The sequence below is a fragment of the Gorilla gorilla genome, chromosome 18 (assembly GCF_029281585.2).
Source record: "Gorilla gorilla gorilla isolate KB3781 chromosome 18, NHGRI_mGorGor1-v2.1_pri, whole genome shotgun sequence".
NCBI lineage: Eukaryota > Metazoa > Chordata > Mammalia > Primates > Hominidae > Gorilla > Gorilla gorilla.
The window spans coordinates 32,572,517-32,585,935 of NC_073242.2; the positions used below are offsets into that span (position 1 = coordinate 32,572,517).

The following is a 13,419-nucleotide window of genomic DNA, read 5'->3' on the forward strand; positions in this document are numbered from 1 at the left end:
TTCTTTCTCCTCATCCCATTACTATAAGTGATTCCCAGTTACCAACCCTGTTTTTAGCATCAGTTTTGACTCTTGCTCTGTCTCCAGATCTGGTCATTTCCAAAATTCTGACGATTTTATCTCCATGCCGTCTCTCACATCTGGATTTTTTTTTTTTTTTTTTTTGAGATGGAGTCTCACTCTTTCACCAGGCTGGAGTGCAGTGGCATGATCTCGGCTCCCTGCAACGTCCGCCTCCTGGGTTCAAGTGATTCTCCTGCCTCAGCCTCCCGAGTAGCTGGGACTACAGGTGTGTGCCACCATGCCCAGCTAGTTTTTTTTGTATTTTTAGTAGAGACAGGGTTTCACCGTGTTGGCCATGATGGTCTCAATCTCCTGACCTCCTGATCTGCCCGCCTCAGCCTCCTAAAGTGCTGGGATTACAGGTGTGAGCCACTATGCCCAGCTGATTGTTTTTAGTTTTGTTGCAAGTGGCCTTATTTCTCATCTTTGAGTTTAGCAAATTCCAGGCAGCATTTCCTGTCCCCCTTCAACCTTCAGCCCATCCTTTAAAATGAAAGTTGGCACGTTTTCTATAAAGGGCCAGATAGTAAAGTATTTTCAGCTTTCCAGGCTGCAGAGTTTCTGTCACAACTCTTAGCTCTGCCATTGTAGCCCCCAAATGCCATAGAATACGTAAACCAATTGGCATAGCCGTGTTGCAATAAAACTTCATTTACAAAATAATTGATGGGCTGTATTTGGCCTATGGACCATAGTATGCCACTGGACTAATCTTTTTCTTATTTTAAATAATTTTTTTTTTTTTTTTTTTTTTAGAGATGGAGTCTTACTCTGTTGCCAGGCTGGAGTGCAGTGGTGCAATCTCGGCTCACTGGAACCTCCGCCTCCCAGGTTCAAGTGTTTCCCCGGCCTCAGCCTCCCGAGTAGCTGGGACTACAGGCGTGCATCACCACGCCCTGCTAATTTTTTTGTATTTTTAGTGGAGATGGGGTTTCACCATGTTGGCCAGGATGGTCTCGATCTCCTGGCCTCATGATCTGCCTGCCTTGGCCTCCCAGAGTGCTGGGATTACAGGCGTGAGCCACTGTGCCCGGCCTTCCCCATATCTTTTTAATAAAATAGAGACTAGGTCTCACTCTTTTGTCCAAGCTGATCTCAGGGTGCTGGGCTCAAGCGGTCCTCCTGCCTCAGCCTCCCGAATAGGTAAAACCACAGGTGTACACTACCACGCCCAGCTAAAAGATTAATATTTTGTTACTTCTAGATTGGAAGACACCTGCTTGAGAGTTCAGTCTCACTTATACATCTGTAAACCTTCAGTTACTTCACATTTCTTAGGTCCCATTGTTCCGTCAGCATTTTGATTACCCTCCTTTAAAAAAGTACAATACAGACGTCATGAGTGGGTCAGTTGCTCCCCTTGTATTTCTTAAAATTTAGGTTGTCATCACTTTTTAAGACGGCTCTATCACCTTTTAACACCTTTTAGGACTCAAAGACTTCATAGTTGTGGGTCTCAAAACAAGTGTAAAGGTATGAAATTGCATTTCTTTTTTTTTTTTTTGAGACTGAATCTTGTTCTGTGGCCCAGGCTGGAGTGCAGTGGTGTGATCTCTGCTCAGCGCACCCTCCGCTTCCTGGGTTCAAGCGACTCTCCTTCCTCAGACTCCTGAGGAGCTGGGATTACAGATGCCTGCTACCATGCCCGGGTAATTTTTGTATGTTTAGTAGAGACGGGATTTCACCATGTTGGCCTGGCTGGTCTCGAACGCCTCATCTCAGGTGATCCACCCGCCTCCGCCTCCCAAAGTTCTGGGATTACAGGCGTGAGCCACCACGTCTGGCCTGGATTGGCATTTCTTAAGTCTAATGAGCAAATGTTTATTTTATGTCACTCACCACACTTCTGTTTTTTTTTTTTTCTCTTCTCTTTCCTACCTTTTGTTTTTGAGATGGAGTCTCACTCTGTCACCTAGGCTGGAGTGCAGTGGTGCGATCTCGGCCTCCTGTGTTCAAGTGATTCTCCTGACTCAGCCCCCCGAGTAGCTGGGATTACAGGCGCCCGCCACCATGCCCAGCTAATTTTTGTATTTTTAGTAGAGATGGGGTTTCACCATGTTGGCAAGGCTGGTCTTGAACTCCTGACCTCAGGGGATCCACCGGCCTCTGCCTCCCAAAGTACTGGGATTACAGGTGTGAGCCACCGGGCTTGGCCTGGATTTGCGTTTCTTAAGTCTAATGAGCTAATGTTTATTTTATGTCATCCCACTTCTGTTTTTTTTCTTTTCTTTTTTCTTCACTTTCGCACCTTTTTTTTTGAGATGGAGTCTTACTCTGTCACCTAGGCTGGAGTGCAGTGGTGCAGTCTTGGCCCACTGCAACCTCTGTCTCCTGGGTTCAAGCAATTCTTCTGCCTCAGCCTCCTGAGTAGCTAGAATTAACAGGCGCCTGCCACCATGCCTGGCTAATTTTTGTGTTTTTAGTAGAGACGGGATTTCGCCATGTTGGCCAGGCCGTTCTCGAATTCCTGACCTTAGGTGATCCGCCTGCCTGGGCCTCCCAAAGTGTTGCGATTACAGGCATGAGCCATTATGCCCGGCCATTTTTTTTTTTTCTTTTTTGAGAGAGTGTCTCACTCTGTCACCCAGGCTGGAGTGCAGTGGCGCCATCTTGGCTCACTGCAGCCTCAACTCCCTGGGCTCAAGTGATACTCCTACCTCAGCCTCTCGAGTAGCTGGGACCACAGGCACATGCCACTATGCCTCGCTAATTGTTTTGTAAGTTTTGTAGAGACAGGATCTCACCATTTGCCCAGGCTGCTCTCGAACTCCTGCGTTCAAGAGAAGTCTGCCCACCTCAGTCTCCCAAAGTGCTAAGATTATAGATGTGAGCCACCACACCTGGCCAGATCACCCACTTCTTATTGGCCAAGTAGATCAAAGTAGCAGCTCCTCTCTTGACTTTTTGACCTTTATTATTTATTTATTTATTTATTTATTTATTTTTGAGACAGAGTCTTGGTCTGTGGCCCAGGGTGGAGTGCAGTGGCGCGATCTTGGCTCACTGCAACCTCTGCCTACCGGATCCAAGCGATTCTCCTGCCTTAGCCTCCTGAGTAGCTGGGTTTACAGGCACCTGCCACCATGCCCAGCTAATTTTTATATTTTCAGTAGAGACGGAGTTTCACCATGTTGGCCAGGCTGGTCTTGAACCCCTGACTTCAGGTGATCCACCTGCTTTGGCCTCCCAATGCTCTGGGATTACAAGTGTGAGCCACCACGCCCAGCCTGTTCATTTGTTTTTTTGAGACAGAGTCTCACTCTGTCGCCAGGCTGGAGTGCAGTGCTGTGATTTTGGCTCACTGCAACCTCCCTCTCCCAAGTTCAAGTGATTCTCATGTCTCAGTCTCTCAAGTAGCTGGGATTACAGGTGTACGCCACCACATCTGGCTAATTTTTGTATTTTTTTTTAGTGGAGATGGGATTTCACCATGCTTGCCAGGCTGGTCTCGAACTTCCGGCCTCAAGTGATCCACCCGCTCGGCTTTCCAAAGTGCTGGGATTACAGGAATGAGCCACCGCGCCCAGCCTTTTTTGATCTTTAAAGCAATGAAGTTATCAGCAAGGCAAGAGGAAAATGTATTTAATTCTGTGCTTCTAGGTGTTTTGAATACTGAATAGAGCTTGGCACTAGAAGGCATTAAATATCGATTTAACAAATGAGGTATCTCCCAACTGCCAGTTTTGTAATCTTCTGATGTATGGCTCCGTTCCTGTCACTGACCCTGCTGAAAATTATAAATTAATCCCACACTCTTTGTTTTCTAGGCAGTTAATAACTATTTTTACCCATGCATAACAGGCTTTCTGTGATCCAGCCCAACCTTTCTGTGTAGTCTAATCCCTTGTTACTCTCCTTTTTCCAAGACTGACTTATTTGTTCCCTAAGAGGTGCTTTGTTTAATTTCTTCCAACTTGAATTTTCTCTTGTTGTTCTCAATGTTTGTTGTTCACAACTTTCCCTTAACTTTCCGCGGTGCAGCTTTTGCCTTCTCCATGAAGTTTTTATTGCCTCCTACCTTGCCCAAGAGGTGATCTTTCCTTTCTCTCAACTCCCACAGAACATTGTACATCTCTATGTTACATAAATTTTGTCTTGTATTATACAGCATAACCCCCTTCTAGGTGGTTAGCTCCTTGGACAAGGGGTGTAGCCATTTTGTTGTGTAAGTGCGTAACGTAACACATTGCGTGTAAGCAGTTAATGAATGGCCTAACGTAACACATTGTATGTAAGCAGTTAATGAACGTTAAGTGGAATGAAAGTGGTCTTGAATTAAATTCTGATAGAAAGAGCAAGTGATTTGTTGTAGAGTAGTAAGTGGGTTAGGATAAGCAGTTTTATCCTTCACTTTATTACTAAGGCTACCTGGTAAGTTACTTAACTTCTTTATGTTCTGGCATTGTCAGAGAAAGAAAATGTTTTGTTTTGTTTTTTTCCATCTACCTTTAGAAGAAGTGATGAGAAGAAATTAGAAAGCCTAATAAATTAGAAGGCTCGGTGTGGTGGTGCATACCTGCAGTGCCTGCTACTTGAGAGGCTGTTACAGGAGAATTGCTTGAGTCCAGGAGTTCAAGGCTAGTCTGGGCAACATAGTGAGACCCTGACTTGATAAAAAGGTAGAGCTTTTACATGCACTGGTATCAAAATTTGCATTTAAAAGGATACTAAATAATCCACATTTTGGAGTTGCCTTTTAGAGGAGAGTGTTTTCTTATGAACTATCTTGATACTTTAGCATGACCTTTTAGAAGAGATTGGTCTAGAACTGTGCTATATGTTGGCCCTGGAGGTGGCCGTAATTCTCCGTGTTCCTTGCTTGTAAAGCTTTCTAGTGGTATTGAGAGATTACAAACATCATTATTACATTTTTTGACTTTGCATTGAAACCGCCTGTTCATGCTTTGCCCATTAATTTATAGCCATTGAAAAGCTGGCAAATATATCAGGCTAGCTAAATACAGTCTGTATTTACAGGCTTGAAAAGCTAATTGGAAACAGCAGTTTCCTATGAAGCATGAATAACATTCAAGAGAAGTGTAGTTTACAAAGAGTCAGGAGTATGACTGCTCAGTCTAGCATGGCAATTATGTATGTAAATGAGTTAATTCAAAATTAGAGGACTCTCATTTCAGCTCTAGACTTCCTGATCAAAATAAACTTGAGAAATGAATTGTCTAATCTAGGCACTTGCTATTAGTGCCACTTGAGCAATTTTCTGGAGTTGAAACAGGAATCATATGTGTATTGAAAAGCCTGTGTTTCCAAGGCCATTTTTACTAACATTTCAAAGGTGATCTCAGGAAAGGTCTAAGCTAGTTTACAGTATGCCCATTTCCTGTATAAACCATTTAATTTAAATGACTCTGCTTGTCTCACTGTTATGATAAATTTGTGTGGTAGATCGCAGCCTGTTAGCTATTACTGGAAGTTTTCTGCATTTATTACAGGCCTCTCAAATAGGTAGGTTTTAACATTTTATTGGACCCCCTGCCCCTTCCCAATTTCAACTATTAAATCCTTAAATTTGTTGTTTTGGTTATGCAGAAGTTAGTTATCAGGTTATATGGTTCCCAATGAGTGAGGAAATTGGGAAGGTTTTGTGTTTTTTTTGTACTTGTTAACTAGAAATGGGTTTTGTAGTTTAGCTTAAGGGCTCCAACAGCTTGTTTGAGAAGACAGCTATGGAACTTGAGCTGTTTACATGTTTTTTAATACTGCGAGTGTATTAGGAAAATTGTAACAAGTCCTTCTCTTGTTCTTTAGGACTTAAGTGAGTTTAAAGAGATGACAACATGTGTTTTCCCCAGGTAAGCTTTCTTTGAGGATTTGTCTTTCATTTAAAAAAATCGGCTGGGCACGGTGGCTCACACCTATAATCCCACCACTTTGGGAGACTGAGGTGGGAGGATCACTTGAGCCTAGGGAGTTCAGAACCAGCCTGGGCAACATAGTGAAACCACATATCTATAAAAAATAAAAAATTAGCTGGGTGTGGTGGGATACCTGTGGTCCAGCTACTCAGGAGGCTGAAGTGGGCGAATTGCTTGAACCCAGGAGGTCCAGGTTGCAGTGAGCCATAATAGTGCTACTATCCAGCCTGGGTGACAGAGTGAGATCCTGTCTCAAAAAAAAAAAAAAAAAAAAAAAGAGTCATTGTGACATATACAATACAAATAGGTATATAGTAATTTGTTAAAACCATTAGATCATGTTCATATAAGCTTGGAACTTATTTAATGTCTCCAATGTTGGGATGGCTTGCTTTTATAATTTATGATTGGTTTTGTTATCAAAAAATCACAGTTTGAACTGAGAGTGAAAGTAGACCAACGACTCCTTTTTTCTTATCTCTCATCTTGCTGTCTAAAGAACTGTTGAAGCCTCCTTGAGATGGCTCTTGTCTGTCTTGCATGTAGGATGTACCTTGTAACTATTGAAGTGTCCAATTGAGAGTGTTCAAGAGTCAGTCAAGAACTGTCCGTCTGGCTAGAGATTTTGTTTTTCATCCACTTCAAGTCAGTGCCTTTTCCTGTTGGTGTTTTCTACAGTTATTATTGCCCCCTTGTTCTGATAGGTCACATGTCACATATCTCTGAGACATCACAGGTCAGCCATGTGGAGCCTACCAAACAAGTGTTTGTGTCTTAGGACCTGTTGAAGAGGGATAGGCGTGGTGTTCGAGCAGTTTCTCTCTCAGCTGGGCTTATTTCTGTCCTGTTACCCACTCTGTTCACATTTATATGAAAAAAAAAAAAAAGAATAGAGAAATAGAGTTTTCATGTGGGTTTCTCCCAACCCTCCCCTTTTGGTGTTTCTGATCTCTGAAATAGAATAATAAGAAATAAAAACAACAGCGTGAAAGTACTGATTGTAGATTTTGGCCCTCCAGAAGAATTTATAGTTTACAAACCTGAGGAGTAGGAGTAGATGGTAGCAGTTTGGGAATGGTAGACCGGCAGCAGTATTTGAACCACGTAAAACCATGTGAGAGTATTTGACTCACCCTTGAGATTGATGGAGCCCAGGCTCTCTGAGGATCCAGGTGAATCTAGAACTTGTACTCCAAGTGTGGACTCTCTTGCAGTTGCTCAATGAAGTCGCTAATGATGGGACTGAGTACCTACTCCAACGTAGCAGGGATGCTGGTGCTGGGTTCAAAATGGCCGATGTGTTTAATTACTTTGTCTGTGTTTAAGTATTTTCTGTATTAAACATTTTATGTTTTAAGTATGTTTTTTATGTATGAAGTATTTTAAGTAACTTACATATTTGAGTAAAAGACATTTTAAACATTGATATACATTTTGTTTACCTTGTTAAAAATTCTTTTTAGACTCTTGGATACTAAATTGATGGCCAGCACACAACCTTTTAAGGTATTATTCATTTGCTACTTTATAAAGCGACTGCATATTACTGAGTGAAATGAATGCCGGAACAATATAGCCTTCTGGCAAAAGGTTTGGAGATATTTAATTCATCTGTAAAGATCTTTATTCATTTGGTTATACTTTGTATATTATAAAAATTAAACTAGCTGCTTCTCTTTCACATTGAAAAAAACGAAGACTTCTGTGTTTCTTTAAAGAACGCAAGGAGACAGTACTAGATGCTGTCTTTTTTTTTGGGGGGTCAGTGAATCTCTTTAATATATTGTTCTGAGATGATGAAATCTCATAATTCTTTGCTTTGTGGTTTGCAGGATATCATTAACAACACATCCCTTGCGGAATTGGAAAAGCGGTTAAAAGAGACACCTTTCAACCCCCCTAAAGTTGGTAAGAATATTAAACCGGAAACCCTCCAAACTCTTTGTAATAATTATTGATGTATATTTTAGAAGAAAAGCAGAATGGCTCTGGAGACCGTATTGTTCATTTATAGATTTTGGCTGAATTCACTTGCACATACCGTGTGTTGAATTACTGTTTTTTGAATAAAGATGGTCTTTTAATTCTACATATATTTTATGTTAATGGAGTTGGGTAGCCATTCATTGAGAATTTTAGCAATTAAAGCTTCAAGGCTTCTATTTTCTAATAATATGGAATTCTCCTAAAACTTGATGTGCCCTTTTATTCTTTCATACATTATTGAAGCAGAGACAAAGAGCTAGTGATTAATCACCAGGGGTAGAGTAAAAAATATATTTTCCATCTCAGAAAAGCCCGAGAACTGGATTTACAGGTGAGATTAAGGCAAGTCCCCACCCTGCCTCATTTTCAGCTGGTTTAGAGAGTAGAAACAGCAGCACTGAGGAAAACCAGAAGTAGGGAGATGAGATGGAGGTGTTTTGCCACCTCGGGCCACCACCAAGGTATGTGGAGAGCCTTCCAGGTGCTACTTCCTTGGTCCCTGTTAACCTGATTGTGCTGCTGATACGGTGATTAGCGAGCCATTAGCTATAGCCTGAAAACTTCTAAAGACATGGATAATAGGACTAATGGTTTAGAAATTGATAATGCAAAGTATTAAAGCAGCCAAGATTACAGTTATTTGCCTCTTTCTGGGTAATAGTCCAAGAAAGGAATTAAGAAAAGTGGTGGTGGGGCCATTGGGGGAGAAAACTTGGACCTTTTCTATAACAATATAATGGAAATAATTGATTTTGGAAAGAATGTGTCTCAGTTGATGATGGAGTGGAAGGTATTACTTAGGTGGCTACCATGTTAAAAGGCTTTTTTTAAAGGCATCAAGTCTAATATTTAATATGGAGTTAAAGAATTCTTGCTTAAAGAGCATTGTATTGACATAAAAAGTTACAGCCTTTTCATTGTTAATTTCCATTTATGCTTTTGATTCTGTGTTATAGTAACCTTCCTGACATTCATTTCCAGAATGGTTCTAGGATATAATTATTTATGAGTTATAGTTTTATGTTATTATTTCCATATAAAATAGTGGTATCTGGTAGAGAATTCAGTCTAAAGCAGGTCATTCCTCTTATAGTTTATCTGGTCACATCTGTATTTATCAATGTCACAAAAGAACCATATTGTATATAAAGCGGTCTTTGCTGTAAAGTGGCTCCATGATCCAAGGGCAGCATTATAGCAAGTTCGATTTATTTTTGGAGTTGGTTGTGCTGTCACCTTTCGATCTCTAAGCTTGGGAACATAGTAGAGGACAGTAGTGAGTTGGAGCTGTTGATAGTGAATTGCAGTCTTCTCTTTTTTGGGGGGAGGGTTGCCTCAGGTATTGATAGATAACAGTTTTTGAGCACTTACTATGTACCAAGCACTAGGTAAGAGTTTAACTTATATTATCTTATCTGATCCTAACAATAACCTTTTGAAGAAGGTTTGATTATCATCTCCATTTTACAAAACTGGAACCTTAGGGATGAAGTGACTTGTCCAAGGTCATACCTCAAATAAGTGGTGGAGCAGAGATTCGAACTCAGTGTGACTCCAGAGCCCATGCTCTTAATCTTTACTCTGGATCATCTATTGTGGCCTGATGTGACCATCTTGTATAAGGGAAGAATATCCTTTTCATGGCCTTAGAAAGCAAGCAGAAGAGGAATAATTGTCCTAGAGTGAGTTATGGATGATCATAAATAGCACCCACCAGTGTGGGACGAGAAAGCCCACGGCTGAGTCCTTCATAATCTAACTGAGGCATTTCTGTATCCTAGACCAAAGCCCTCCTTTTCAGTGACTCTGTTATCTTGTATTTTAAGGTCTTATATAGAGAGAATTAAGGAATAGATAGATTTTTTTCTGCCTATTTAGGGTATTTCTCTAGCATATGCTAATGCAATTTGGATTGGTAGGGCAATGTGCTTACTAGTCTTTGTTTTGAGGAAAACTTTTTCCTTTTTTTTCTTAGAAAGTGCCGAAGGTTTTCCAAGTTATGACACAGCCTCTGAACAACTCCACGAGGCAGGCTACGATGCCTACATCACAGGGCTGTGCTTCATCTCCATGGCCAATTACCTAGGTACGCATTACATGTCTTTCAGTCAAACACGCAGTGATCTAGGGTGGATCTTACCTGTCTCCTGGCTTAGGCTGCTGTAATAAATTACTGTCGACTGTGGGGCTTAAACAACAGACATTTATTTCTCATGTTCAGGAGGCTGGAAAGTCCAAGACCCAGTTGCCAGCAGACCTAGTATCTGGTGAGAGCCCACTTCCTGGTTTGCAGATGGCTGCCTTCTCGTGTCCTTACGTGGTGGAGAGCAGAGAGAGCAGAAGCTGTGCCGCCTCTTTTTTAAGAGTCAGGGTCTCACTGTCACCCAGGCTGGAAGTACAGTGGTTCAATCATAGCTTACTGCAACGCTGAACTCCTGGGCTCAAGAGATCCTCCCACCTCAGCCTCCCAAGTAGCTGGGACTACTGGTGTGCATCACTGTGCCCGGCTAACTTTTTAATTTTTTTATAGAGACAGGGTCTTGCTGTGGTAATCAGGCTGATCTAGAATTTCTGGGCTCAAGTGATCCTCCTACCTCAGCCTCCCAAAGTGCTGGAATTACAGGCTTGAGCCACCGCACCCAGCCTCCTGACCCTTCTTACAAGGGCACTAATTCCCTCATGACCTAATTACCTCCCAAAGGTCTCACTTCCAAATACCATCGTATTGGGGAGGCTTCAACATATGAATTTTAGGGGGACACAAACATTGAACCTATAGCATTACCATTTCCTTGGGATCCACTCACCCAGTTAAAAGTGGGAGGGTTTTGAGGTAAGAGTGGGAGGCTGAGGCAGGAGAATCACGTGAATCTGGGAGGTGGAAGTTGCAGTGAACCGAGATTGCACCATTGCACTCCAGCCTGGGCAACAAGAGTGAAACTCTGACTCAAAAAAAAAGAATACCTTTCACGCTTGTTGAACCATGCCGTTAATTTAAATCTGTTTTGGTCTGAACTTTCAGGCTTGGTCTATGTGACTGTGAATAATAATACCTCTCTTCTTTTCTTCATTAGGTTCTTTTCTCAGCCCTCCAAAAATTCATGTGTCTGCCAGATCAAAACTCATTGAACCTTTTTTTAACAAGTAAGTAATCAGAGAGTTCCAGTTTCCAAGTTCTCTCACTGTGGAACAGCCTCATATCTTGGGTTGTCAGTTTGGAGTTATTGGGAGCTATAGCACATTTTTAGATAAACTGTTTTTCATCTCGAGTGACTCACATGTTTTTTGAAAGTAGAAAGTGACCTTTTGGGGAACAAATGTATTAAAAATATAGGCTTAAAAAAAAAAAAAGAAAACATTGCTAGACGTAGTAGATCTCTTCCAAGAAAAAGAACTGGTAGTTCTGTCATTTAAATTTCCTATGAGGGGCTGGGTGTGGTGGCTCACACCTGTAATCCCAGCACTTTGGGAGGCTGAGGTGGGCAGAGTGCTTGAGGTGAGGAGTTCGAGGCCAGCCTGGCCAACATGGTGAAACCTCGTCTCTATTAAAAATACAAAAATTAGCCAGGCGTGGTGGCGTGTGCCTGTAATCCCAGCTACTCGGGAGGCTGTAGTGGGAGAATTGCTTCAACCCAGGAGGCAGAGGTTGCAGTGAGCTGAGATTGCACCACTGCACTGCAGCCTGGGCAACACAGCAAAACTCTGTCTGAAAAAAAAAAAAAAAAAAAAAAACAAAAGAAAATTTCCTGGCCAGGCGCGGTGGCTCACGCCTGTAATCCCCCCACTTTGGGAGGCTGAGGCAGGCGGATCATGAAGTCAGGAGATTGAGACCATCCTGGCTAACACGGTGAAACCCCATCTCTACTAAAAATACAAAAAATTAGCCGACACGATGGCGGGCGCCTGTAGAAAACATGATTTTCTTAGCTCTTTTATTTTTGGGGGCAGTGTTTGTCTTTGGAAATGTAGCCTTTGCCGTAGACCATGGAACCCACAGGGGATTGATGTTAAATATAGTTCTTTTTTTTTTTTTTTTGAGATGGTGTCTCACTCTGTCACCCAGGCTGGAATGTGGAGTGCAGTGGCACAATCTCAGCTCACTGCAATGTCTGCCTCCTGGGTTCAAGCAGTCCTCCTGCTGCAGCCTATGGAGTAGCTGGAACTACAGGCATGTATCACCACACCTGGCTAATCTTTATATTTTTAGTAGAGATGGTGTTTCACCATGCTGAATAGGCTGTTCTCGAACTCCCTGACCTCAGGTTATCTGCCCACCTCAGCCTCCCAAAGTGCTGGGATTACAGGTGTGAACCACCGTGGCCAGCTAAATATAGGTCCAATTATGATTGTTCCATTACATTTTTATGTACTTGATGTTAAATTCATTGTTCTGCAGTATTTTTCAACTGAGAGATGTTGACTCATTTGTATTGTTATTATTATTTTTTTGAGTCACGGTCTTGCTCTTTTTTCCATGCTGGAGTGCGGTGGCATGATCTTGGCTCGCTGCAGCCTCCACCTCCTGAGCTCAAGTGACCCTTCCACCTCAGTCTCCTGAGTAGTCATTTGTAAATATTTACACGCTGTAAATATTAAAACAGTAATCCTGCTTCTCTACTAAAGTCAGCTCCTTATAAAATCAGATGTTGGATGCAAACTGGGTTAGATGTGGGCTGCATCTAGTTTATCAGTCATGTATGTGACCAACATGCAGAGCAATCAAAATAAACTTTGATTAAAAAGCTTAGCTGGGCTGGGTATAGTGGCTTATGCCTGTAATCCCAGCACTTTGGGAGAACAAGGTGGGCAGGTCACTCGAGGTCAGGAGTTCGAGACCAGCCTGGCCAGCATGGTGAAAAACGGTCTGTACTAAAAGTACAAAAATTAGCCTGTATTCCCAGCTACTCGGGAGGCTAAGGCAGGAGAATCGCTTGAAACCAGGAGGCGGAAGCTGCAGTGAGCCAAGATCACACCACTGCACTCTAGCCTGGGCAACAGAGTGAGACTCCCTCTCAAAAAAAAAAAGAAAAAAAAGCTAGCTGAGACTTTCTGTATTTCTAGATCAATCTAATATTGCTAATACTGTGCAGGACTATTATTGAAAAGAACTAGACAGTAAATATATAGGTTTATTTTGAATTGGGACATTTGTCCATTCAGAATTTTTTTGTAAAACCGAGATGCATACCAAGAGTAGTTGAATAGGAGGTGGGATTTGGGAATCCTTCTGTGATTATTTTTTTGGTCTATTTTTTTCCAATCTGTAAAGGAAGAATATTTTCTTCATCATTGAAGGAAAAATATTCCTGCAAGATTTGAAATACAAAATAAGAACTGTGTTTTTTTTCTTTCTTTTTTTTTTTGAGATGTTGTTTCACTCTTGTTGCCCAGGCTGGAGTGCAATGGCGTGATCTCGGCTCACCGCAACCTCTGCCTCCCAGGTTCAAGTGATTCTCCTGTCTCAGCTTCCCGAGTAGCTGGGATTACAGGCAAGTGC

The 13,419-nt window shown here is 42.0% G+C and overlaps 1 protein-coding gene across 14 annotated transcripts in view; it reads left to right on the plus strand.

The window, feature by feature from the left end:
- PARN (poly(A)-specific ribonuclease) overlaps positions 1-13,419 on the plus strand; it is a 193,263-nt gene that overhangs the window by 38,272 nt on the left and 141,572 nt on the right. For all 14 annotated transcript variants that reach the window (XM_055365787.1, XM_031002679.2, XM_055365791.1 and 11 more), the window contains exons 14-18: positions 5,830-5,873; positions 7,400-7,442; positions 7,769-7,844; positions 9,898-10,008; positions 10,997-11,066. In XM_055365787.1, coding sequence (XP_055221762.1) covers positions 5,830-5,873; positions 7,400-7,442; positions 7,769-7,844; positions 9,898-10,008; positions 10,997-11,066 — 344 coding nt within the window. The remainder of the gene's footprint in view (positions 1-5,829; positions 5,874-7,399; positions 7,443-7,768; positions 7,845-9,897; positions 10,009-10,996; positions 11,067-13,419) is intronic.